This window comes from Myxocyprinus asiaticus, chromosome 34 (genome assembly GCF_019703515.2).
Source record: "Myxocyprinus asiaticus isolate MX2 ecotype Aquarium Trade chromosome 34, UBuf_Myxa_2, whole genome shotgun sequence".
NCBI lineage: Eukaryota > Metazoa > Chordata > Actinopteri > Cypriniformes > Catostomidae > Myxocyprinus > Myxocyprinus asiaticus.
This window is the reverse complement of record NC_059377.1, coordinates 14,616,341-14,643,960: the sequence shown is the minus strand read 5'-3', so window position 1 is coordinate 14,643,960 and position 27,620 is coordinate 14,616,341. Positions and strand designations below refer to the sequence as shown.

General features: G+C 39.1%; 1 protein-coding gene across 1 annotated transcript; it reads left to right on the top strand.

The window, feature by feature from the left end:
- The first annotated feature begins 573 nt into the window (after positions 1-573).
- On the top strand, positions 574-27,620 carry LOC127425216 (importin subunit alpha-7). The gene is made up of 14 exons (XM_051670938.1): positions 574-701; positions 10,646-10,779; positions 10,983-11,078; positions 11,296-11,395; positions 11,489-11,583; positions 16,454-16,585; positions 16,702-16,790; positions 16,956-17,055; positions 17,441-17,604; positions 20,468-20,546; positions 20,687-20,812; positions 21,016-21,143; positions 24,039-24,217; positions 25,068-27,620. Exons 1-14 carry the CDS (start codon positions 698-700, stop codon positions 25,253-25,255), a joined length of 1,614 nt encoding a protein of 537 aa, XP_051526898.1. The 5' UTR covers positions 574-697; the 3' UTR covers positions 25,256-27,620.

The following is a 27,620-nucleotide window of genomic DNA, read 5'->3' as shown; positions in this document are numbered from 1 at the left end:
AGGTCAATGTAAATATATATATATATATATAAAACATATACTGGTAGTTTCAGAACTCAAGCTTCCTCTCTCCTCACTGCAAAAAGAGCATTTGTTAAAACTTCATTCTGCCAACTTCTTCATCAGTTTTCACTCAAAAATGTAAAGCAATCTAGTATAAAGGATATATTCTAAGACGTTTTCTTAGTACATTTTCTTCTAACACTGTGAGAAATTAGAAACAGTAGCCCATTTGCTTCACCCATTGTTTGCTGATAGTGTTTGCATGTCATGTATTTTGGGCACTGGCAAATTTATTTAACAAACTAGTCGAAAAAATACAATACGCAGTGAGAGATACTGTGTTCTATTTATCAGGGAGGGATACTAATGTGAAATTCGAATTATTTGTACAATTATTCCTTGGAACATGTGTTATAAATCACAGTTAAAAACAGGAAAAATTATATTGTTCTAGTTGTGTCATTGTTTTATAACTTCCTACACAGACCGAGTACGAATCGTTCGTATTTTGTCTGCTCGCGCAGCGTTTCGTATGACACAAATTGGAAACGCTGTCATCACGTTTGTCTCCTTCGGCTTGCCGTAGACCACCGACATATTGTTTGTAAGTAGCAAATTCTGGAAGAAGGAGAGTGTTAAGATTATAGCTTTGCCATTACCAGTCAACAACGCGTTTATCAATAAAGAAAGTACGATGGGTAAGTAACCAATCTATACTGTCTTTTGACGCGCTAATTCTGTGATTCGCGTCCTCCAGGAACCAACTCTGCATCTCAAACCCGAGAGAAGCTACAACATGTCAAAGTTACAGCATGAGTAGACGGGGACAGTTAGCTTAGCACACTGATCTGCTCACTGTAAATATTTTACCAATTAAGGTGTGAGCAAATATTTTTCTATATTAATCTAGAACGCTATTCTGTGTGGTATATTTGGGTTTTGCTGAAGTGAAAGGATGATTTAAACACTTGCCGGTGTAAACGCTTGGTCATGTTGCAGTCAGTGGTTGTGAAATCGTTTCATGTTTGAGTCAACGCAGGTGCGGATGAGGAAATGCTGCCTACCTAGACAGCATTTGTGGATATCATGGTTCCCAGAAACACACGCATTTGGTGTCCAAAATGCTGTTTAGGTAGACAGCTTATTAGGTTGTGAGACAGCTCAAGTCATTACTTTCTACCCCTGTCAGCCAGTTTACCTATCAAAGCTGTATCTTTTCATGGACCTGATATCTGTTGTTATCTTTTATAGTCAATGTAGACGATGTCAATTTAAAAGTTAGTCGCAAAATTGAGATACATGGGCTGTTCATTGCTGTTATCCCTTTTAATGAGCAATGAAACGTGGCATGCCTCTTAAATACTGCTTGTCTTACAGTTCCTTTACCCAATTTTTCAGAGAATAATATTGAGTTGGTGCTGTTTGAAGGGAGGAAGAGGATGGGACAGAATGCAGGTACAGACAGGATGGTCAGATTAGGTTACAGGCAAACTGATATGGGTTCTTTAATGGCCGATCCCGAATTCCAGAGAGCAGGGTGGCCGATATAATGCTGATAGATGACACAATTGAATATAATAGTAAATTACATATACATAAATTGCGTAAAAAATTAATTGACTTATTATATGTACTCAAACTTTCACATAAAACTTTGTACAAATAATAATTTTAAAAAATCTTAAAGATTTTGTGTGTATTATATGGAAGATAGCAGTTTCTCCTGGTTTCTGTTTAGTCTTCCCATTTTGGTAATTTATTGCGCATAAAGAAATTGTAATAGACCTACATCAGGAAGGAGGGAATAACAACAGTGCACTCAGTAGTACAGCAAGCATGGACAGTATGTGAGCACTAGCAATTGCATTTTTTTCACAAAAAGACAGTCAAACTAATTGTACATACAGTGCATAGTGAATATGACATTTTATCATAGCGCACATGAAGCGCTTTTTCTTTGAAGTTGATCTTAGGCACTAGTGTGGATCCAGCAAGCAGCAATCTACTGATCGCTTCCAGTTTACTCGGCCCGGATCTCCTGCTTAAAGTGTCACAGACCGACCTTCATGCAACATTCATTAGTCAGAGGGACACAGTTTTGATCCAGGCTATAATAATACATGATTCAGAGGAAGATATACAGTGGCAAGAAAAAGTATGTGAACGCTTTGGAATTAGCTGGTTTTCTGTGTTAACAGGTAATAAAATGTGATCTCTTCATCAAGGTGCTAAGTATAGACAAACACAATGTGCTTAAGGCAACAACACACAAACAATTGACAAATTAGTTCAACTTTATTGAACACATCTCCTTAAACATTCACAGTGCTGTGGAAAAAGTAAGTGAACCCTTGGATTTAATAACTGGTCGATCCTCCTTTGGCAGCAATAACCTCAAACAAGCATTTCCGGTAGCAGCAGTTTAGACCTGCACAATGTTCAGTAGTAGTGTTGGACCATTCCTCTTTACAGAACTGCTTCTGTTCAGACATATTCTTAGGGTGTCTGGTGTGAACAGCTCTCTTGAAGTCATTCCACAGCATCTCTATTGGGTTAAGGTCTAGGCTCCGTCTGGGCCATTCCAAAAGGTGGATTTTCTCTTTTTTTTTTATTTTTTTTTTTTTTAAGCCTTCTGTATGGATTTACTTTGATGTTTAGGGTCATTGTCCTGCTGCATCACCCAACTTCTACTGAGCTTCAGCTGGCTCACAGCCATCCTGACATTATCCTGTAGGATATCTTGATAAACTTAAGAATTCACTTTTCCCTCGATGATGGCAAGCGGTCCAGGCCCTGAAGCAGCAAAGCAGCCCCAAATCATGATGCTCCCTCCACTGTACTTCACCGTTGGGATGATGTTTTCATGTTGGTATGTGGTTTCCTTTTTTACGCCATACGTAGTGCTGTGTGTTCTTCCCAAATAATTCAACCTTAGTTTCATCAGTCCATAAGACATTTTCCCAGTAGCGTTGTGTCAAGGTGGTCTTTGGCAAACTTCAGGTGTGCAACAATATTTTTGTTGGAAAGCAGCGGCTTACTTCGTGGTGTCCTGCCATGGATACCATGCCTATTTAATGTTTTCCGGATCATAGACTCATGAACAGAGATGTTTACCAGTTCAAGTCAAGTCTTTAACTGTCACTCTAGGTTGTTTTTTTTTAACCTCACTGAGCATTCTGCGGTGTGCCCTTTGTGTCATCTTGGCTGGACGGCCACTTCTAGGAAGAGTAGCCACAGTACTAAATCGTCTCCATTTATAGACGTTTGTCTAACTGTGGACAGATGAATATCTAAGCGCTTCGAGATAACTTTGTAACCCTTTCCAGCATTATGCAAAACAACAATTCTTGATCGTAGGTCTTCTGAGATCTCTTTTTTTTTTGCGAGGCATGGTCCACGTCAGCAGATGCTTCTTGTGAATAGCAAACTCAACATGTTTGAGTGCTTTTTAATAGAAGTAGCTCTAACCCACACCTCCAATCTCGTTTCAGGGTCAGTCCATCTCAAGTGGTCCAATACATGTTGCTTGACCATTTTTAATTTTCCTTTTTTTATTTTTTTATTACTATGTATTGGTATTACAAAACCAGCAGTTTTTTTATATATATTTTTTTATTTTACTTGGTTTAACGACGGCCATCTCAAATTTTGGTTATACAGCGGCTTACTGAAACCTCTATCTCGGCTCAGGATTGTCCTAGCTCCTTGGAGCAAAACTGATCTCTAGAGCACATTACAAGGTACATACAGTATACATATATAAACATTTTGCACTTTTTTGTTCCTTAGACTTAGAACTTAAGTCCTAATATAATGCTCAAGATTGTTCCAAGTTCCACTTTTAGGGTCAGTTTATAATGGGAAAGGTTTGAGTCTCAGTCTTTTTCCGATTAACACTTTTTATTGGTTCACACAATTGAAACAGAAAAGCAAAACATATATTCACAGAATCAACTTTTAACCCCCATTATTCCCTTTCCCCCTCCCAATCCCCAACCCCACCCTGATCCTCAACAAATATCCCTGTGGTCACAACTTGAGTATACACACTCACACACAAAAGAAATATATATATTTTAAAAAATAATCACAGACATTTAAAACTACACATCTCTCTCCACAGCCCTCCAAAAAGGCCAAATATTTGCCCCATTTTTTATTAAATGAATCCAAGTTGCCTAGCCTTCTACATGACATCTCCTCAAATGCCGCTACCCTGCCCATCTCTGTGCACCACTCTTGAAATGAGGGCACTCCAGCCAACTTCCATCCCCTAAGAATGATCTGTCTGCCGATCATAAAACTGGCTAGGACCCAATTTTTAATGCATTTATGCATTTAATGCAATATGTCACACACAAAACTCTGAACCCTAAACCAAAATTCTTGGATCTTAACACACCACCAAAAAACATGGGTTGTGTCCCCATCTTCTGATTGGCATTGCCAGCAGGTGGGTGTGTCTTTAAGACCAAGCCTATACGGGGATCCAGTAGAATTGATGTAAAATCTTAAATTGCATAAGTCGTACCCTTGCATAAGATGTAGACTTGACATTTTTTTTTTAATCCTAGCCCACACTCCCTCCTCCAATACCAAGTTTAAATCTTTCTCCCATAATCTCTTGAGAGAAGCTGAAGCTCTGTCCCCCAGACTCTGAATTAGCAGGGAGTAATACACTGATGCCTCATGACCTTTTCCAAAAGCAGTAATCACCACTCCCAGAGTATTTGCCGCTCTAGGGGGGTGTATGCTACTTCCAAAACTAGTACAGAGCAGGTGGCGCAGCTGTATATACCTGAAGAATTGAGACCAGGGAATCCCAATATGTTGAACCAAATTTTCAAAGGATCTCAACACTCCACTTTCATATAGGTCACCGAGCATATTAACCTCCCTCACAATCCACTCTCTCCAGCTTTACTGACTCAACCATCAGCTTGATGTTGTGTGCAGACACAAGACAGTGTGAGTTCCAGATGTTCCTGCCAGCACACACCATTTTGGCCTCAGTTCATAAAATGTTGTTCTTATCTTTAATGCTGGGTTCTGATTTTTAAACTCTAAAAAGATTTTAAAACTTTTTAAAACTTTTTCTTGCCACTGCTCCACGGGGAGAAAACGGATTTGCGCAAGTTTTGTGAAGCTTGTGAATGAATTCTGTTCCTAGAGATATTTGCATATTTTCATACAATATATGATAGAAGTTTCATTGGTATTTTCGTTTTTATCATCATACAAGACAGTTAACAGTTACAGGGAACAGTTAAGATTAGAGAGTGAGAATGAAACACCTAAGCACTTTAAACATTATGAGCTCATACGCGCTCTGATATACGGGACCGTTTAAATGAGACTGTGTTGCATACCGGTCTATTATTTTGGTAACAAGGTGGCATGTATAAACAAAACAAACTGTGATTGGTCATTTACATGCCTCAGATGGCTCCTTCAAGTGCAAGCAGATGATTCTCTGCACTGCCACGGCTTCAGAAATTAATCGGCCAAACAGGAAAATTTATTGGCTGTCGATGCGGATAAAAAACAAACAAAATCAAATATCGGCTGATTTATCGGCCTCAGCGATTATATCGGTCGACCGCTCGATTAGGTGTCAGAATCTGGCAGCTGCTGACTTGGCTCTTCCTGCCTTATAGCCTACTAAAGAGATCTGACAGCTTTTTATTGACTTTTCTCACACCATAGCATTTTAGTTTGCAATTTGAGAATGCTGACGTTGGTTTCCTGGAAGCCAGGGGTCAGTTTAGAAGCCATATTTTCAGATATTTCTTTAAAATGGACTTCTTGCAGCTTTTTGTGGTTCAACTTTTAAGGCAAGTATCCTGTAAGAGCTTTAATAAACTTAAATAAAGATGCATTCAGTTCTGTTGGTTTTCAATCATTTAAACCTATAATACCCCTTGAACTATTTTATATAGGTCTTTAAAAGCACCAAAACTCATTTTCAAGCACAAAACCAGCTGCAGGTTGACCTTTGGATAGTCTATACTAGCACTTCTGCAAACACAGTTCTTTAAAATAGTTTCTGCAGTAGGGGCCCAGCCCACACTGCTCTTTTGTGAGGCCCATGTGAGAGGAAACTATTTCTGTAATGGAGCGCTTGAGTGGGGTAGAACTACATCTTGCCTATCATCCTATCTAAATTTGTAAAACAGAGTCATTATGATGGCCTTCCTAGTCTTAAGCGGCATCTGTATTGGTGTTTAAGGGACAACTAAGAGCGCAACAGTGACTGTCCAGTTTTTCAGCAGCTTGGTTCCGGAAGTAGCGTATTTTTCGATATTTCTTCAATAACCAAACAAACCAGGTCCAAACTGAATAAAACCATTGCAACATTTGAATTGTATTGCAGAATATTCCAAATATATAACTTGTTTGAGAGTTTAGGGAAACCAATTTATGTAATTCACAATGCTTCTTGGTAGTGTTTGAATCTCTGCTGTATTCATTTGGGTACCCGATTTCTGTTTTGCATGGTAATGGTGACTTTTCTAATTGGTATATCTCTCTTAAGGATTATGGGTAGTGTAGTTCTTCACCAGGAATTTGGCAGTTTAACATTATATTAAAAATCATACGTTGAAATTACATGGCTTTTACAGAGTTTAACAATCGTTTTCTCCATGGAAAAAATTAATCGGATTTTTAGTTCTGGAACACTGCAGTGCAAGGCACACCCACTTTTTAGCTGTCTTGGTTTCCTGACGTATTTGTTCCATCAATCTTTTCCATAGCGGTTTCATAAGTGTTGTAAACCATGAACCAGACCAACCAACTTCAATGTGAATAACATAAAAAAATTTGATTTGAAGCCATATTGAATTACATACTTAAAAAAAAAAAAAAAAAAAACGCTTAAATTCACGTTTGAGGTATGACTGTGTGTAATTTATAGAACAAAATGTCCACATATAGTCAAGTAATGTTTGCCACAGTCCTTAAAAAAAAAAAAAAAAAAAAAAAAAAACATTGTAAAACTCCATAAGAAAATCCAGAGGGAACCCATGGCGAATTAGACTTCCGGGTTCGGCTACAAATTGACGTCACTGCTGAAAATCTCTCTTTCACAGCTTCCATGTCTGTTTATGGCAGTTTTTCCGCATTAACTTGAGAATGAGAGTGTAAAAATTTACATTCTTAAGCATGCCAACCTTCATTCTCATATTGGGATAAAATAATTATAAATAAACCATCGGTTTTACATATCAATGTTTTCATGCTTATAACCAATATTCTGATTTTGTTTTACTTTGGTCAGTAATTGGCGATGAATATAGGCGGCCTGAGCCGATACATCAGTGCATCCCTAGTTTAAGTTATTGTTAAAAATCTGTTCCCCTATGGAGAAAATGAATGGGATTTTTACTAACTGTTACTGAACCAGTCCATTGCACTCTGTTGGAAAGTATGGAGCCTTCCATATGTTTTGGAAGAAGGCCTCACCCCTGATTTGTATAGGCAGCAGTCAAGCTGGTTCTTGTGAAAGTAGTCTGCCTCAAAACTGCAGATATTTACCGATTTAAGGTCACAGAGCCGTATTCACACGGTACCAGTGCTGATTTGGAATTATTGTTATTATTTTCAGATGCTGACGAATAAGATTATACAGACAGGACAGGGGGATGGTCCAAGATCAGCATCTGTACTCTCAAAATGCTTTGACTGCGCCCTGGTGCGCAGACGGTAACTTTAGCCAATAGTTGTTCAAGGCATCCTCTACACACAGTGCTACTCAAATGCTGAGACAGGCTGCTTTAGCTGCTTGCTCATGCAAACAGCATTTAGACACCCTAAATAAAAGTGGTTTTGCTAACTAATTCCCGATGGCTCTGTGAAACTGTGTTGCGCTCCACGTAAGCAGAGTGATGTGAGTAATGAACGTGGATATGCTGCTGAAATTGCTTAACAATTTCTCCTGCGTTCATTGTTAGGTTTTGAAGGGAAGGGTTTAATAAGCTTTGCACTTTGATATCCATTTTCATGGCATAATTGATGGCATGTGCGCTCTTGCAGATGGCACAACAATTTAAATTGTCATAACTGCTTTGTTTTGCTGTCAGGGTTCCTAAATACATGAATATCTCATTTGTCAAGACAGTCCGTGCAGATCTTGCACTCATGCTTGACTCATTAGCAAGTTTATGACAGAGGAATGTACTTTCTCATTTTTATCAACCGTATGACACTAACTCTGCATTCCAATTTGTATACTTATTCTAGAACTGGGCGATTGTTTTGATATTTTTTTTTTTCTGTTAATTCGAAATTATGGTTTTGACAAGATTTTTTTTTTTTTTTTAAATCAAGGAATCAAAGTTTTGCATAAAATATTAGCGGATGCTGTAGTTGGATATGCTGTCGATCCACCAATGGCTGAATATAAAAGAGAAAAACAAATGTTCACAGCACTTGGCTTGATGCTGCCCTCAATCTGATAAGCTGAACATGTGTGGAAATATGCGCAGCTGCGCGTTCCAATGTAACATAGGTTAACAACACGGAGATCGATATAATAGCCGGTAATATTTCCAGTATGATTGTACAGTGTGATTGTAGGTAGACTTTGTACATCATTCATGTTTACACCAGCTTAATCAAACAATAACTATGTTCTGTGTAAGCTATGTAAGTCATGAAGCACTAAGCTACATTTTCTAAAATGTCAACAGAAATGTATGTGCTTATTATAAAGTGTTAGGACATACGTGACAGTTATGGGCGCTTCATATAAAATCATATAATGAATAGACTATAAATGGGAGAATCATCCACATCTCCTTTTACCATGATGATTCAGATAGATTGCTAATTATTGCTTTGTTCTGTGATGTGTTTCAAATGTACTGCATTTATAGCCAGCATTTAGGAAGCGAAGCGATCATTTTGACAAACAGCGATATAATTTCATTTTGCTGCTCTGCTCAGCGTGTACTGCCAGAGGGCGCTACGTGCTCACAGCACTGACTGACATCATTATTTTAAACTGAGCTTCTTGTGTTTTCAACTACACTGACATTTCTGATATCTGGACTCTATCTGCAGGTGTTTATGGTTATACATACAAATTGACTGATATACTAAAAATACTTTCTAGATAAACATGACTGTTTCTAGATATTGATTTCTAGACAACTTTCTAGATGGACTTGATTTAGATAAAAATAATACCTAAATTAGCTTTGAGGTATTTTGTAGTTTTCTTATTTGTACTATTATTCTGAACATAAGTGTTATTTTAAATAAATTCGATTTTTATTTTTACGCTGTTGACGACTTTCTGTGTGTTTTTCTTTTTCTCCCAATTTGGAATGCCCAATTCCCAATGTGCTTTTAAGTCCTCGTGGTCACATAGTGATTCGTCTCAGTCCGGGTGGCGGAGGACGAATCCCAGTTGCCTCCGCGTCTGAGACCGTCAACCCCCGCATCTTATCACATGGCTTGTTGAGCGCGTTGCCACGGAGACATAGCGCGTGTGGAGGCTTCACGCCATCCAATGCGGCAACCACGCGCCCCACCGAGAACGAACCACATTATAGCGACCACGAGGAGTTTACCCCATGTGACTCTACCCTCCTTAGCAACCGGGCCAGTTTGGTTGCTTAGGAGACCTGGCTGGAGTCACTCAGCACAACCTGGGATTCGAACTAGCAAGCTAGCGCACTCCAGGGGTGGTAGCCAGCGTATTTTACCACTGAGCTACCCAGGCCCCCTGACTTTCTGTGTGTTTACCTTTTTTTTTTTTTTTGTGCATTTCTGTTACACACCTTTGTTTTCTATAATGAAAAAAAACTTTTTTCTAACCAGGTTGCTTTGCATTCTAATAAGGAACATGTTATTTGAATCATGTTGTAGTTAATTATTTGAAAAATACCTTTAAATGTATGAAAATCTAATTGAGAATCGTAAATCGTCCTTAAGTTTGAAAAAATCGAGATTGTATTTTTTTGCCATATCGCCCAGCCCTAACTTATACTATGCATTAAAAGTGTGGATGTTCAGAATGAAGTAGCCTACTAGCTTGCAGGTAGTATGTTGCTGTCTGATATTTCTTAAAAAAAATTGTAAGTGAAACATTAGGGATTGTGAGCTGTAATAGCCGAAAAAGCATGCACAAATGCATACTTTCAATCGAAGCCCCATTGGCCTCCTGTTTACATTGGACTTTGATTTACTTTTCTTACTCAATTATGCCCACTACTCCTCCTGGGGTATAGGCCATTAACCAGGACTATCCAGCCATCTCTGTCTTGGGCTTTTCTTTCAATCTGACTCCAGGTGTAGCCCATCCTCTTGCAGTCAGCCTTGTGGTTTTGGCGCCAGGTGTTCTTGGCCTTCCTCTTTTCCTTTTCCCTTGAGGGTTCCAGGTCAGTGCTTACCTGGTGGTGTTTGACGCAGGTTTGCAGACTTTGATTTGGGGCCCACTAATTGTAATCTTGCATGCTGTTTCGCACGGATGGTATGCAAATTGAGACGCAGCGAGAGACTCCATAAAACCCAGTGTATTGTGTGTAGAAGAAGTGAGCTAATAATTTCTCATCACCGCTGGATGAGGCAGCGCCATTTGTCGTTGATGTGTCTTTGGGATTGTCTTTAACCAGTTTCTAACCATCCCACTCTGCAGAGCCCTCAGCAAGTCCTGCAAAGGATAATTTCAGGATGAACCGCTACAAGAACAAAGCACTCAATCTGGAGGAGATGCGTCGGAGACGAGAAGAGGAAGGCGTTCAGCTGAGGAAACAAAAGCGAGAGCAACAGGTGACTATACACTGCTTCCATCACCATGGACTTTTCACTCTCTCCCTTTATATTTTTTCTCATCGAATACCCTTTTTCGCTTGGAAATGCATCACATTACTGAAGTAAACTTGATTGCGAATGTCATTTCATGTTAACTTGAGCAGCCAGGTCAAAATGACATAATATCAGCCATTGATTTCTCTAAATATCTCTCTTGACAGCTGTTTAAGAGGAGAAATGTAGAGCTACTCGGTGAAGAAGTTGGAATGTTTGACAGTCCTCTAATGGACTCCTACGTCACATCCACCACATCTCCAGTGAGTTCAAACCCAAATGCATAGTTTGCTTTCCCCCATCAGATCAGTTACATGGTGAAGTATCTGTTGGACTGTTGTTTGTAGTGTATTATATGATTCCTTAATGCAATAAGCGCTATTGATTTAGACCTCTTAGAGGTGTAAACCTCGACTGGAAACAAATTAATGGCATTGATCTAGATGTGTTTTGAAATACGGTGTCCTCATGTCTTATTAGGATGGAGTGATCACAAGAGATATGGTTGAAATGCTTTTCTCAGAAGATTCTGAACTACAACTGGTCACAACACAGAGGTTCAGAAAACTGCTCTCCAAAGGTATCAAACACATGTCAAACACATGTCTTTCTCATCAGTTTCACAGCCTACAAACTTCAACATTTAAATAACTCCCATCTTTGATGTTACCAGAACCTAACCCACCTATTGACGAGGTGATAAGCACACTAGGGGTTGTAAACAGATTTGTCGAGTTCCTTCAAAAAAGTACCAACTGCACATTACAGGTGAGATTTTAACTTTAAACTTTGACACTCACAAATCTAATGTACAAAGTGGTGATTGCTATTGCTTATTGCTCATACTTTGGTTATTAAAGTTAGTAACATCCTGCACCATTTATGCTACGGACATGAATGACACCTCAAATCTTGAGGCTTGTTGAGGAGTGGTGTCCTAATATATTTAAACAATCTGACATACAAGAGTCCAGACCAAAAATTGACTCTGGAGCCAAAGCTGAAACATTTAGGAGCCAAATGGCTGTTTTTAGTTGACAAATTACAGAATTGCTCGATATAGATGGTTGTTCAAAAGCAAGATAGAAAGTCGAAGACAGCTGATAACCAACTGACCTTTCGCTAAGCCCCACCTTAAAATTTTGTTTCTGACCAATTCTATATTAGCAACTGTTGCAGTCCGCCATTTCTCTGAGGAGTGCTTGCTTTTTTCGTAACGAAACTCTACGGGAGTAATGTGTGTTTGAGTAGTTTTAAGTGGGATTTTAAAGAAATTCTCCATAAAATGTAAAAAAGTGTTGTTGCTGGGTCACTTGTAATAGTGACACGAGGTACTAGAGAGGATACATGCAGTGTTTTTAAATCTTTAAATAAATCTTAAGAAGAGCATGCTATGGATTAAAGTGTTGCAGCTCTCATTTCCAAGTGAACATGTATAACATCAGCGAGGACACCCTACGTTTGCTCCAAGGTAAATTAAAGCTAATAACTTTAATTGCTTTATGTATTGATTCAGGTGTTAGTAAAGGCAATAGTAAATAAAGAGTTTGCAGCATCAAAGTGAGTGTGTTATGAGCACTTCTGGTCACTTACACTAATGTTACACTTTTCTCTTTTCAAGTGACTGTGATAATCGTTTGCCTCAATTCTGATTCACAGTCTCCACAGTTTTCAATCAAATTACTGTGTAATATAACACTTTGTTTTGCAAAAACGTCAGATAAATAAACTTTAAAATGTCGCTCTTCATTACGAACCAAACACAACAAACCAAAATCAAACAAAGGGACTACTAAACCAACCAGACTACAGATCCCATCAAGCATTACACCTAGGTGTGAAATTCTGAAGGATCGAAACTCTCAACTCCTATTGAATGAAACGCACAACAGGACACGTCCCTCAACCATGATGTCATCAAGAGTATAAAACCCCAGAGATTCCTCCTAAGCCTGGCTTCCAGCGACAGTATGCGCCGCATCTAGTTGCAGCCCTTCTGCTCCCAGGTGTAGCCTCGTTGCACAAGGAAGTAACATATATACCTGAACTTTGGCCATACAATCTCCACCTCGCTGGACGAGCTGAGATTCTCCGTGTTCCACCGAGCACGCTAACGGATCCGAAAGAGACCGCCGAGCAATCCGCGTCTCACCCTTTTGCCTGCAGAAGTGAAGAAAGAAGATTTCTCTTCCTCCTTCAACCGAGTTGACTTCGCTGATATTTCCTCCAACCCGCCAAGAATCAGCTGCCGTACCACCTGCCAACAGAACGAGGAAACAGCCTCCCGTCATCACCCGAGCTTTGAGGAACCGAGTCGGAGTCAAACGACGAAAGAACACATTCTACCCACATCCTTACGCGACTCAAGTAAAAGGTGTATGTCAGGGAAGAGATAGATTATTATAGTGTGTTATTCTTGTGTATCAAGGTTATTGCTTGTACAGTTTACGGACCACCAAGTCCGCTCATTGCTGCTAATAATACTCAAGGTATTACTGTAACTTACTGTTACCATGAATGAGATTTGCTGTGTTGTCGTCCAAACACATTGGGCTGTTTGTGCATTTCCGCCATCGTGGGTGAGACCGGCACACTGAGTTTATTATTATTATTTATATTCTATTGATTTTGATAATTGATAGTTATCTTTGATTGTTGATTTGAAAGATTAATAAGCTTATGTTGATTCTAAACAATGCTCTATTGATTTTAATAATTAATAATTATCTTTGATAATGTGGTTCTCGCTCTCGGTGGGGCGCGTGGTGAGTTGCGCGTGGATGCCGCGGGGAATAGCGTGAAGCCTCCACACACGCTATGTCTCCGCGGTAACGCGCTCAACAAGCCATGTGATAAGATGCGCGGATTGACGGTCTCAGACGCGGAGGCAACTGAGATTCATCCTCCGCCACCCAGATTGAGGCAAGTCACTACGCCACCATGAGGACTTATCATGCGTTCCATTGGTCTCGGAAGTCGGAGCTCCGAGTTATTTTCCGAGTTCCGAGACCGGAACTGACAAATGGAACACACCCCGATGTTGGAATTCCTACTCGGAGGGTTGGATGAACTCAGAGGACCCCGAGTTCAGAAAGCAAGATGGCTGCGAAGATCATTGACTGTAGTATGCTGTGGTTTTAAAGTTTTTGTTTTTTTTTTTTTTTAACACTTTTGTCTTTTTTGTGTCCAATATAGTAAGTCGTATACACAATACTGTATTACCGTTGCCTATAGGCATGTTGCTACGATCCTGTTATGTGTGAATTAACACGTAATGTGTTGTTTATAAACTGGTACAGCTAAAATTGGCTAGGTCGCTGCTAACAACAACAATGGTCGCTGCTGCTACAACAACACTGCCTAACGTTACAAATCGTAAAACTGTTTACACATAAACCCCGTTAGACAAATTTATATTGCAAATATACGTTTGTACTTCCATAGGGCATTGCCCTTTGTTTACACTGCTGGTTCGATTAAAACGTGGTTAACATGTTTTGATACAATCAAATATGCGGAAACTAACATACCTTCTCCGCTTTCTGTCATCTTCCTTGAGGTCTCTTAGGTGAAGGGCATGCTTATTTTGTAGCTCTCTGTACTCCGAAAGAGCTAGTGCAACAATTACTTTCTTGGAGGCATCCATCTTTTTTTCCGACTTGTCGTGTTGTGTGTAAAAGGAACGCATCCAACTCTGATTTCTTGTTTTTTTTTTTTTACGGATATGACGTCGATCCGAGTCCCGAGCTCCGACTTCCTAGACAAATGGAACGCACCATTTGAGGGAATTGGGCATTCCAAATTGGGGAGAAAAGGGGAGGGAAAAAAAATGAATAGTATTTTCAGATGCTATTCTTCTCATCACAATTGTACAGAGAGGTTATCTGAGTTACCGTAGACTTTGTCAGTTCAAACCAGTCTGGCCATTCTCCGTTGACCTCTCTCATCAACAAGGCATTTCCGGTCAGCAGTGGTGAGTACCTACTGACAGTGGTCCGAGGAGGGACAAACCACAAACCGGCAACAGGGTGTTGGGCACCCAAGACTCATCGATGCGCGAGGGCAACAAAGGCTGTGTGGTCCGAACTGACAGAAGGTCTACAGTGACACAAGTCACAGAAGATTTTAATGATGTTTACCCGAGGAATGTGTCACAACACACAGTGCATCGCACCCTGCTGCATATGGGGCTGCATAAATGCAGACCGGTCAGAGTGCCCATGATGACCCCTGTCCACCATCGAAAGCGCCTACAATGGACACGCGAGCGTCGGAACTGGACCTTGGAGCAGTGGAAGAAATTTGCCTGGTCCGATGAGTCCCGTTTTCTTTTACATCACGTGGACAGCCGTGTACATGTGCGCCGTTTACCTGCAGAAGTGATGGCACCAGGTTGCACTGTGGGAAGGTGACAAGCCGGTGGAGGGAGTGTGATGCTCTGTGCAATGTTCTGCTGGGAAATCCTGGATCCGGCCATTCATGTGGATGTCATATTCACATGTCCCTCCTACCTAAACATATTTGCAGACCAGGTACACCCCTTCATGGCAATGGTATTCCCTGTTGGCAGTGGCCTCTTTCAGCAGGATAATGCACCCTGCCACACTGCACACATTGTTCGGGAATGGTTTGAGGAACATGATGAAGAGTTCAAGGTGTTGCCCTGGCCTCCAAATTCCCTAGATCTCAATCTGATTGAGCATCTGTGGGATGTCCTGGACCAACTAGTCCGATCCACTGGGGGTCCACCTTGCAACTTACAGGACTTGAAGGATCTGCTGCTAATGTCTTGGTGCCAGATACCACAGGACACCTTCAGGGGTTTTGTAGAGTTCATGCCTCAGTGGTTCGGCGCTGTTTTGGTGGCACGCGGAGGACCAACAGCATATTAGGCAGGTGGTCATTTTTGGCTCATTGGTGTATATTAAAAAGACCCAGTTCAAAAAAGTCATTTCATATGGACGTACACAAAGGGTTCCTGATTGTCACCAATTGCGACTAGATTTATATTATTGTTGCAATTATTTTTTGTCGCATTTGCGACCATTTTAGTTGCAGTCTGAAACCTTAGACCTAATGATTTTCACTTGATGGATGATAAAATTGGTGAAAAAAATCCCATAGACTTTCATTGTAGGAAGAATATTTTCAGAATATTTTAGGGGGTATTTACATTTGGTCACTTCACGCGTTTTTGTAGATTGCTATCCGATCATAAAAAGAGCAAGTGCAATACCCTCCAAAATGGATTTCAGACAGATATAAATCCGATCACTCAAACCACCTCCGGTGTAAAATGGCTGTTCAAGCTGCATATGTAAACTTTACTCCGCCCAAACAGTGTTAAGTCAGCATACGAAAAATGTGAAACATCACAGCTGTAAACGAATATTTGCATAGGGCTCAGTCACTCAAAAATAACTGACTTTTGACTTTGACCAGTAACTAACCACTTAAACTACCCATTTAAAAACCCTAGCAACTGCATAGCAACACCCTAGCAACCACCCAAAACAACCTTGCATTGTGGCAGCACCACTCACATTGTCTTCGGAAAGTGTAAAAATCTAGTTGTTCCATTTAACGTTTCGACATTGTTGCCTTGAACTTGTATAAAGTGTTTCTCTCCTCCCCTCAGTTTGAGGCTGCTTGGGCGCTGACCAACATCGCATCCGGAACATCACAGCAGACAAAGTTTGTGATTGAGGCTGGTGCTGTACCTGTCTTCATCGAGCTTCTCAACTCGGAGTTTGAAGATGTACAGGAGCAGGTACTGGCATGGAATATGTTATAGTGTTCTTAGAACAGAAATAAAGCAGATCACCTGGTTTTGTTTGATAATGAAAATTAATCCCATTTTAAGCTTTTAAAGTATTTGTGTCACAGGCTGTTTGGGCTTTGGGGAACATTGCGGGAGACAGTGCAGTGTGCAGAGATTATGTGCTAAACTGTAATATCCTTCCACCTCTGCTAATGTAAGTGCTTGTTTTTCTGTGTTAAGCACACATAGCAATGAACTTGAATATCTGCCATAGCAATTTACCTGTTTTGAACATTCTCAACTGTAAAACAAATTTTTTTGTTTGTGTCTGTAGATAAGTATAGATTATATGTTTTCTTAAAATAATACTTTTCTCCAGGCTGCTGACCAAATCAACACGTCTCACAATGACCAGGAATGCTGTGTGGGCCTTGTCCAACCTCTGCAGAGGCAAAAGTCCACCCCCAGACTTTGAAAAGGTCTCGTTCTTTTTCTTATCTGTACCTTGACAACAGTTTTCATTTTGTTTAAGAAAGCACTTTACCAGCTACTGTTTTCCTGGTCGTGATGCGAATAGATGCAGCAGTTGTTTATCCGCATGAATCAGAGTAACCACTGGAGTGCCCATGCTTTCTCCAGTCATTTCCCCAATTATCACACTTGTCCAAATGAGAGAGATTTGTTTGAAGTTTTACAGCCAGATACAATATAGACCACAGTATTTGTTTTTTTTTCTACACATGTCACAAATATAAGTCCACTACAGTGAAGAGATTAATCTTTTTAAAGTCAGATGAGCTAGATGTCATGTTTTGTCGTCATCCGTAGAATTCATATTGAAATAATTATATTTTGCTCTTGCAGGTGTCTCCATGCCTACCTGTACTGTCCCGTCTGTTGTTCAGCAGTGATCCAGACCTGCTGGCTGATGCCTGCTGGGCTCTGTCCTATCTCTCTGATGGACCCAACGAGAAGATCCAGGCAGTTATTGATTCAGGGGTCTGCAGGAGGCTGGTGGAACTGCTCATGTGAGTCTTACTGAGGACATCAGAGAATCCTGCTACTGTGACAAACATTGTCATATTTAAAGACAGCATGAAAGTGTAACACTTATGTTTCATAATTTAGTACATTTCAGAGTAAAACATAATATTCAGCGGGAAATAGTTTAGACCTGGGGTTGGGCGTTATGTCGAATATTCATGAAATAATCATTATGATTTTACTGACAATATAAAATTAAGCAATATTGTGTTATTGTGAAAAAAATTATGTGCTTTTTATTTGGCCATTAAGTTTCATAAAGAGCATCAGTAGACAATTTTCACAATCCTTAAGGGCTGCACAATTAATCAAAATAACATAAAATAACAGATAAACTTGGTTTGTGTGCACTTTAGAATAAACGGGTGACGTGATCTGTTCATGTTTTGAGCGCTTTTAGAGCAGTTCACATGCATTGTGAAAGAAAAGCATTGCAGGTTCAGGCATTCTCACAATTCCAAAAATTAGTAACCACTACAAGTTGTTATACAAATCTACAAACGCGGCACAGTATAACAGAAAAGGATGAGATGACAGCGTTTTACCAAATGTGGAACATGGTAAACTGTCAAAAACACTGCACTTTCAGTGTCAAAATAAAAGCTCCAGGTGAAGGTAAAATAAATAGGACAGAATTATATTAATTTTAAAACTAATCCAATCCTCAAAATAGTAATGGTTATTTATTATTTTCAACTGGAAGCAAGTACGCATTGTTCATTCACAAATAAATGTTTTATTAAAAATATATGAAGGTAAATAATGTGTTTTATTGGGCTACTATGTATCATTGTAGATAAAACATATAATTATAAAAGTGCATATCAATGAAAATGATTAAATCTCATTCTCGTTCATTTAGTGAAAAACATGCCTTCATTATTTTTAAAGAGATTTTTATTCAGTGCTTTTGAAAATGGCTGTTTGGATAAAATGATGGTTCCTCTGAAATGGTTTAAGAGTTTGTTTTTTTTTGTTCTTGTCTTTTTAAGTCAGAGCAAACATAATTAATCATCCATCCATCCATCCATCGAATATCATCAAAAGGCTGAAAAATATAGAGAGAGATTTTTTGTAGCCTTATCGCCCAGCCCTATGTAGTCCCCCTTGATTGTATTCATTGGGATTTGATTGGTTCATGAAAAGCAGGCTGGCATTGGTTCAAAGTTCACCCAAAAATTAAATTCTGTTGTCATTCAATCACTTTCAGTAAATGAATGTTGTTCCAAACCATTATGACTTTCTTCTGTGGGACACAAAAGGAGCTGTTTCATACAATAAAAATATACAGTGACTAGGGGCTGTCAAGCTCCAAAAAGACAAAAAAAAAAAACACATAGTATTGCACTTTGGTGTGCTGTATTTAAAATCTTCTGAACTCATACGAGAGCTTTGTGTGAGGGGAAAAACTAAATTTAAAGGGATAGTTCATCCAAAAAGGAAAATTCTCTCATCATTTACTCACCCTCATGCCATCCCAGATGTGTATGACTTTCTTTCTTCTGCTGAACACATAAAATATCAAAATATAAATATAAAAAAAAGAATATCTCCACTCTGTAGGTCCATACAATGCAAGCAAACTTTGAAACTCCAAAAAGCACTTAAAGGCAGCTTGAAGTAAGACTCCAGTGGTTAAATCTGTGTCTTCAGAAGTGATATTATTGGTGTGGGTGAGAAACAGATCAATATTTAAGTCCTTTTTGCTATAAATCTGCACCTTGGACCAGCCCCAACCAGTAGGTGGCCTTATTCACGAAGAATGCAAATAGCCAAAAAACAAAAGAAGAATGTGGAAGGGAAAGTGGAGATTTATTGTAAAAAAGGACTTAAATATTGATGTTTCTCACCTTCACCTATCATATTGTTTCAGAAGACATGGATTAAACCACTGGAGTCTTATGGATTACTTTTATGCTGCTTTAATGTGCTTTTTGGACCTTCAAAGTTCTGGCCCCCATTCACTTGCATTGTATGGACCTACAAAGCTTAAATATTTTTCAAAAAATCTTTGTGTTCAGCAGAAGAAAGAAAGTCACACACATCTGGGATGGCATGAGGGTGAGTAAATAATGAGAGAATTTTAATTTTGGGGTGAACTATCCCTTTAAGTCATCATTCACTTAGATACCTTAAAGAATTGTGCATTTTGAAGATTATGAAAACAAAGTACTTTTTTTTTTCTTAGAGGAACATATACTGATGAATTCTGCACAAAAACAACCCGAGCATTCAGGCTGCATTTACACTGTCACAAAAAAAATTGCATCCGACACAGATTGGATATTGTTGCGTACGTGTAAACAGAAAAAATAAATTCATGAGATCTGATTTTTCGCATCCAAAATGTGCCATTTTCAAATGTGGTTTTAAATCGGGCTCAGGTTGGTAAATGAATGCTTACATGGGAATTCTTATGTGTAAATCATCTTCTTACTATGAGTCGTCTTCGCCTTTAAAAGAAATGATTGTAGGCAATTCTTGTGATGATTATCGATATTTCTGAAACAATGGCATGTAAAATAATGGCATGTTTGTTGTTTTAAACTCTTATTAGGACTACTACTAAAACCATGCTTATAAGTACTGACATAGTGCTGACTGACAGCCTAGTATGTCTTGGTGGGAAATTCATGTAAACGCATAAAAAAAAGTTGAAAATGGTCAAAAGATTGAATTTGTGCATTAAGCCTTGCAGTTTAAATGCAGCCTTATTAAGGAAGCAAATGGAGTTTGATTTTAATTTTGTCTTTAATGACCAATATTACAATTTCAGAATGTGTATTGGGAGATTACTAAACTATAACTGACTAAACTGTTTGTGACTTATTTTCTCATTTCTCTCAGGCATTCAGATTACAAGGTAGCCTCTCCTGCTCTGAGGGCTGTTGGAAACATTGTAACAGGAGATGACATTCAGACGCAGGTGTGTTTGTGTATGAGCGAATGTGTTTATAAGGCTTCATGTATGATCAATTCTCATTTTAGGAATATGAGACTGATGTTCTGCTTTCTCCTCCCCCTCATCCTCTCGTTCTCTCTGCCCTCTGGTATGTTTTATCACAGGTGGTGTTGAACTGCTCAGCTCTCCCCTGCCTCCTGCACCTGCTCAGTAGCGCCAAGGAGTCCATCAGGAAGGAGGCCTGCTGGACCATCTCCAACATCACAGCAGGAAACAGAGCCCAGATTCAGGTAAACCCTGACCCACACTCACACACCTGCTACCTGGGGATGCATTCACACGCTCTGGTTGTTTATCAAGCACGGTAGGGTTATGACTGCACCTCCAAGCCTTCAAAGGAATGAACTTGTTTGTAGTGTCTACTTTGGATTTATTGGGATTTAGGGATGACATTAATCCTGTTTGTTTTCTCATCCTTCCTCTCTGTCTGCAGGCAGTAATAGATGCAAACATCTTCCCCGTCCTGATAGAAATCCTACAGAAAGCAGAATTCCGCACCAGGAAGGAGGCAGCGTGGGCAATCACTAATGCCACATCGGGTGGCACGCCCGAACAGATCAGGTAAGCTAGTGTGCACTTCTTAAAGTACACTGAAAACAATGTAACTTCCAGAACTCCAAACTTCTGATCAATACAATAACACATAACCGCCCACATCTGCATGTCAAAGATGCCTTTTGGATGCTCTGAAACTTGGCTCTGTCACAGTGAGGTTATAGATTTAGAATATATATCAGTATACCTAAAAAAATGATTCCTTGACACCAAACTAATGATTAAAATGTGGGAAAGTCTGCCAAACCTTGTGCTGTTTCTGACTGTGTGTAGCACCTAGAGTTCTGCATAGCCTTCCAGAGGATTAGAGTATTAGGAAAGAGTGGCTTATGATTATTTTTAAGTCCCTGATCATTCCAGTTCAATCATAACAGTTTCAGGCACATTTCAGTTTTGAATGTGTCACAATGTAATGCAGACTTTGCAAAAAGGCTGTTACTGAAAGATGGGGCAATTGAAAACTATATTGAAGCCGACGACAAACTGACTGGTAGTAAGTGCAAACGTTGTTGTATGATTGTGGTGGTGGCATCAGTTTCAAATTAGCTGTTTAAAGGGATAGTTCAACCATTAAAATAATTTTGGGCAAGAACCACCCATTTAGACAAGAAGAGGTTATCTGACAACATTTAAAGGAAAAGTTCACCCAAAAATTAAATAGTTTTTGGGTTAACTTTTCCTTTAAATGTTAGTCAGACAACCTCTTCTTGTCTAAATTGTGTGGTTCTTGGCCAAAATCTAAAATGTGGATCAGATTTAAAGGGATAGTTCCCCCAAAAATGAAAATTCTCTAATAATTTTCTCGCCCTCATGTCATCCCAGGTGTGCATGAATTTCTTCTTCTGAACACAAGTGAAGATTTTTAGAAAAATATCTCAGCTCTGTTTGTCTGTACAATACAAGTGAATGCACACAAAGGCAGCATAAAAGTAATCCATAAGACTCCATAAGTGGTTAAATATGTCTTTAGAGGCGATATGATTAGTGTGGGTAAGAAACAGATCGGTATTTAAGTCCTTTTTTTACTATAAATCTCCACTTTCATTTTCTGAAAGTGGAGATATATAGTAAAAAATTATTGAAATATTGATCTGTTTCTCAGCCAAAGCGATTGCATCACTTCAGAAGATATATTTAACCACTGGAGTCTTATGGATTAATTTTATGCTGCCTTTATATGGTTTCTGGAGCTTCAAAGTTCTGGCCACCATTCACCTTCATTGTATGGACCTAAATAGCTGAGATATTCTTCTAAAAATCTTCATTTGTGTTCAGCAGAAGAGTGTCATACACATCTGGGACGGCATGAAATAAAGTAAATGATGAGAGAATTTCCATTTTTGGGTGAACTATCCCTTTAATACTGAAACTCAAATGTCTGACTTGTGAGACTATACGTTGCATGCCATCATTGGTTAGCGAAGTACTCCACACAAATCAAAATGCAATCCAGTTTAGTCTGACTTCAGAAATAAATTGTCTCAAGATACCTGCTCTCCATCATAAGTTTAGCATGAGATCACATTTATAGTGCTCCTTCAATCCCTGTCTGGCCAAGTTGGGGCTTCTCAAATAGCCATTAACATGGTGCAGCACAAGTGCTAATCTTGGAGATGCAGACTTGTTCACCAGGGTCCACTTGGTATGTTTATCCAGATTGAATTACAGTATGGTCCTGCTTTCTCAGAAGAGTTTTGATGCTGTCTAGTGAGGTCACTTAGTCTGGAGGCCGCACTGTTCTTAAAGTGATTTTTACAATGTGCAATTATAGCAAATGTCTTCAGAAATTGGTTTACCAGAGTACTGATACCGTTTTTCCATGGCCAATGCCAGGACCTAATTAGATTACCCTGTATAAGCTTATACATTTACTTTCATACAAAAAATAAATAACTTTGTCAACAATAGCTAACTCATATTTTTACTTTTGAACATGCAGAACAAAAAATAACTACCAGTAGATTTCCACACTGCTAAATTCTGCACTTGTTCTAGAGGCAGTAGATGACAGTGAGAGCAATCGGAGACAGTTGCTACCCAGTGTTGTTGTTTACTTTCTGACCTTGGAATGTTTGGCTCAGACACCAGTATTTCCAAAATAGTAGCAGAGCCAGTACCCATGGCTTCTTTTTTATTATCTCATTTAAAATAATCACAGAGTAATTTGAATGTGCATGGCTTTCCAAATAAATTGAATATTTTTTCATGCGAACCGTGCTCTGTTTCGAACTAAACTGTCAGTGTGAAAGCACCTTTAGATGCCATCAATATTTTTAGTTGTAACAACAAAACAGAGATTAGTGTCTTTGGTATGTCATTTTTAGGTATTTGTACTCGGGGCCGTCCTTAGGTCGCATCAGGTCTTGTGCTTCGAGGGGCCTTCGTGGCGATTGCTACTGAGGGGGACCCAAACCCCGAAGTTGACCGCTTGCTACCAAGGGGGACAACACCCCCCCCCCCCCCCCCAAAAGAAAGGCAATCATTCGCAGTCGTGGCATTCTGTGGTCAAATATTTTTGTATAATGACTGCTGAAGTTTATAATGGTCCATTGTCCCTGGCAACCAATCTCCTACAGTGTGCTGGTTTTTTATCTCTCCACGTTTTCTGTCTTCTCACATGATAAAATAATTTCAACTCGAGATCGATATTTCATGTACATTTATAAATGTATTTGGTAAGTAGCTATGTAATAAGTTAGATAATGTACAGTCAGATGGTTTGAGCCCAAAATAAACCACTTCCGGAGAATACAACTCCCTTTGAGTCACATCAGCGTCCTGATCACCCTGTCAGGTTAACGACCAGCAGACTTTACATTCCATGTACAAATATGGTGACATGCATGTTGCTTCTGTTCTTATTCCTCTGCATTCACACTCTTTCCTCTTTCTTCTTTGTAGGTATCTAGTGAATTTGGCCTGCATTAAGCCTCTGTGTGATCTGTTGACGGTGATGGACTCTAAGATCGTGCTCGTGGCTCTAAACGGACTGGAGAACATTCTCAGACTGGGCGAGCAGGAGGCCAAACAGAACGGCAGTGGCATCAACCCTTACTGCAGTCTCATAGAGGAGGCTTATGGTAACATTATTCGCACAAATTACCCTTCATTATACATATGACCCAATAGACTTGGCCAAGCACCATTTTTATTGCTAGCAGTGAAACTAAAAATCTGTGGTTCTTAATAGAGTTATACTGATGTAACTTAAAGGGATAGTTCACCCCAAAATTAAAATTCCCTCATTTACTCACCCTCATGCCATCCCAGATGTGTACGACTTATTCTTTTGCTGAACACAAAGATTTTTTGAAGAATATTTCAGCTCTGTATGTTCATACAATGCAAATTAATGGTGGCCGGAACTTTGAAGCTCCAGAAAGCACATAAATGCAGCATAAAAGTAATCCATAAGACTCCAGTGGTTAAATCCATGTCTTCAGAAGTTATATGATAGGTGTGGTGGAGAAACAGAACAATATTTAAGTCCTTTTTTTTACTATAAATTCTCCTCCCTGCCCAGTTGGTGGCGATATGCACAGAGATTGCAAATCGCCAACAACAAAAGAAGAATTTAGAAGTGAAAGTGGAGATTTATGTAAAAAAGGACTTAAATATTGATCTGTTTCTCACCCACAACTATCATATCACTTCTGAAGACATGGATTTAACCACTGGGGTCTTATGGATTACTTTTATGCTGCCTTCATGTTCTTTTTGGAGCTTGAAATGTCTGTTCACCATTCACTTGCAGTGTATAGACCTGCAGAGCTGAAATATTCTTCTAAAAATCTTCATCATACACATTTGGGACAGCATGAGGGTGAGTAAATGATGAGAGAATTCACTTTTGGGTGAATAGAACTTGATTTGTTTTCAACTCAAAACAATTTACTTTCAATTCTCATTCTGTGTCCTCTTCTCTGCCAGGGTTGGACAAGATTGAATTCCTACAGAGTCATGAAAATCAGGAGATCTACCAGAAAGCTTTTGACCTCATTGAGCACTACTTTGGAGTAGAAGAGGAGGATGCCAGTCTGGCCCCACAGGTGGATGAGAACCAGGAGCAGTTCCTTTTCCCCCAACAGGAGGCCCCCATGGAGGGTTTCCAGCTATAAGCAGCCTTCAGACTCTTACCGGCCACCCCCTGACCTTTACACCCTTCCCTGCACCCCATACCGGTACTATATCATACGTCTGAAACACTCTGAGCGCAACGGTTGACATCCGGGTGAACCAAATTGGCGACCTTGACCCAGACTGATTTATTTAGGCACTGAGAGGTGTGTTTCATGCAGAGGAATGTTTCCACTGCCTCGTTACACCCGAGAGAGGTTCATGAGCTGGACTTTATTTTTGTTTTTCTTTCACCTCTTAGTGATGCAGCTAAATAACCTTCCCCCTTAGGTAGAAATCGTGGCACTGTCTCATTTTTGGGGGGGAAGTTTGCTTCAGTTTTTCCCCTTTCTCTGAAAGATGAGAGAATTGTTTACTCATCCAATTGAAATTGGAAAATCCTGATCTTCATCTTTTTCCTTATGATCTTGGTTTGATTTTCATCATTTTCATTGAGTTTTGCATTGTAGAATTTCCTTGCTTTTGTTCACATTTCATATCCTGGTAATTAAACAAGCCTGGTTTGGTTTGAAATGCCCATGCTTGATAGACGAAACTCTACAGTGGTATCTGCGGATGCGTCTTTTTTTTTTTTTTTTTTTTTTTTTTTAAGAAGGATTTAAGCGCTCCTCATGGACTTCCAAAAGTCATTTCATTTCTCTTATTATTGTTCTTCGTTGACTTTATCATTTCAGACCATGCTGGGTGTGGAAATGACAATTTAATTAAAGTTTATTTGATGTGGTGGAGGGTGCTATTGAAATAATCCAGGTATTTTAGTAAAGGAGTATCCTAAAATAAGAAGTCATTACCGTTAAGGGATAGTTCAACTAAAAATTAGAATTCTGTCATCATTTACTCAACCTCATCAACATACTTCCTAAAACTCAAAAGTAGATGCAAGGCAGTGAGCAAGTCAGAAGGGTTTGGATTGACGTTAGGGTGAATAAATGATTACAGAATGAAGGGGGAATAACTGGTAAGGTGACTAAAGGGGCCCAGAGAGCCTGAATATCTAGTTGTGGACTGTTCGTGGTATGCAGTGTTATGAATAACTTATCTTTTGATCTGAAGGCTTTAATTATGAAATGCGATCTGGGTGAAATAAACGCATATCTGAGGGCCAGGGTGACGCACATGATTTTTAGTGTGTTTTTACACACTGAGAGTCTTAATTTAGTTTTTCTTTGTCATTAAGTAGAGCATTGTACTTTTGGGTGGTTCTGATAGTGTGAAGGTGTTTGTTTTGTGCAGCCCTCAGTATGTGCATGTTTGAGTTTTGCATGGCGTTCTATTGGTATACCAACTATCGTTTTTGTATCCCTTGCCAGATATTCAAAACGGCTCATTAAACGACTTTTTTTTTTTTTTTTGCCAGTAGTCATATAATTTGGGAATAGTTCAAGGTTTTGTAGTTTTGCAGGTGCCGTTGGTATGGCAAGGAGTACATATTTAAATAATGAATAAGAAAAAATATGGGCAGAAAATATTTGAATATAAAGTTATATTTGCACACACTTTGCACACATGCATACACTTCATAAACATTTACACATACAGATTTGAGCATAAAACCAAGGGGAAAATTACTTCCATAGTCTCTAAACATCTCTGTATCTTTTCTTTTTTTCATATGTTTATGTTGTTCTACCTTTTGGCACTTTGTGTTGATGCACTAAAAGCCTAGTTTAAAAAGATAACCTGCTGAGAAATAGACCTTTTCCAAACAAACACACCTTGGTTAATTTCCCATAGGAAAAGCTTGATGTAGGACTGAACAGTGGCTAAGGAATTTAAACAGAGGGCATGAAAAAGTTTGGATATTAAACTCTACCCCCAAGCTCTTTCTAAATTGACCGTGGTTTATGTCTCTAAGGAAAATAAAAACTGTTAGTTTTATATGCCATTATGGAAGTATTTTTCATCTACATCCATAATATACTGACTAAAGAGTGCTTTTCTGAGTGAATGGGAGGGGTTATTTGATTCGGGATGGGGTCTGGATCTATGAAAACATAGTAAGACATTGACTGATGGATGATGTGTGAGGAGAAGGAAAGAGATGTAGTTCTTTGCTCATGTCAGCAGCTAGCATCTGATCTTTAGAGTGTGACTTTCTGGCTTTGGTGCAGTTTTTTGTTCTATATTTTGGTTGACTAATATGAAGTCTGACTAATATGATTGTTCTTCTATAAGATGTCAATCTAGGGTGATTTATGATCTTGATTCATGACAGAAGCTATCCATACTAATTTCAGTTCAAGAACCTTTTTGAAATTGACATTTGATTATAATATTTTTGTAATATCTGATGTAATTCCATACAGGTTTTTTGTTTTTTTATTATTGGTATAAATTATTGCATTT